A 391-nucleotide genomic window follows, 5' to 3' on the forward strand; every position below is an offset into this window, starting at 1 on the left:
GGGCAGTTTGGGGGACTCCTGCATCTTCGAGGTGGAAGAGAAAGGGTTGAAATTGGGGTCGTCCCACTTGTCGATGTCGAAGGTGTAGGAGCCTTTGGCGACAGGGAGGTCACCGGGCTCCGCGGGGGACCTGGGGGGCGAGGCCGGGGTGCTGTCCAGCTTCTCGGGGCCTTTCTTCACCTTCGGCCTCCGGAGGGGCATTTTGGCGCCTGGCTTTCTGCCCAGCTTCTTGGGGGCAGGGGCGGTCTCCTGCGCGCTGTCCCGGCTGCCCTTGTCCTCAGAATAGTCAAACTCCAGCCTCACCGAGAGCCCTCTGGCCGGGGGGTCCTCGGGGCCCCCACTCTCTGCTGGGGTCACCCCCACGGCCTCGGGGACCAGGGCAGGGGGCACC

At 67.3% G+C, this 391-nt stretch overlaps 1 protein-coding gene across 1 annotated transcript in view; it reads right to left on the minus strand.

The window, feature by feature from the left end:
- The window catches only part of TACC2 (transforming, acidic coiled-coil containing protein 2), a 26364-nt gene extending 25979 nt beyond the window's left edge, over window positions 1-385 (minus strand). Inside the window, 1 exon segment of the mRNA XM_014528275.1 lies at window positions 5-385. Coding sequence (XP_014383761.1) covers window positions 5-201 — 197 coding nt within the window. The 5' untranslated portion in view covers window positions 202-385.
- Window positions 386-391: the final 6 nt, after the last annotated feature.

This window comes from Myotis brandtii, unplaced genomic scaffold (assembly GCF_000412655.1).
Source record: "Myotis brandtii unplaced genomic scaffold, ASM41265v1 scaffold628, whole genome shotgun sequence".
Taxonomy (NCBI): Eukaryota; Metazoa; Chordata; class Mammalia; order Chiroptera; family Vespertilionidae; genus Myotis; species Myotis brandtii.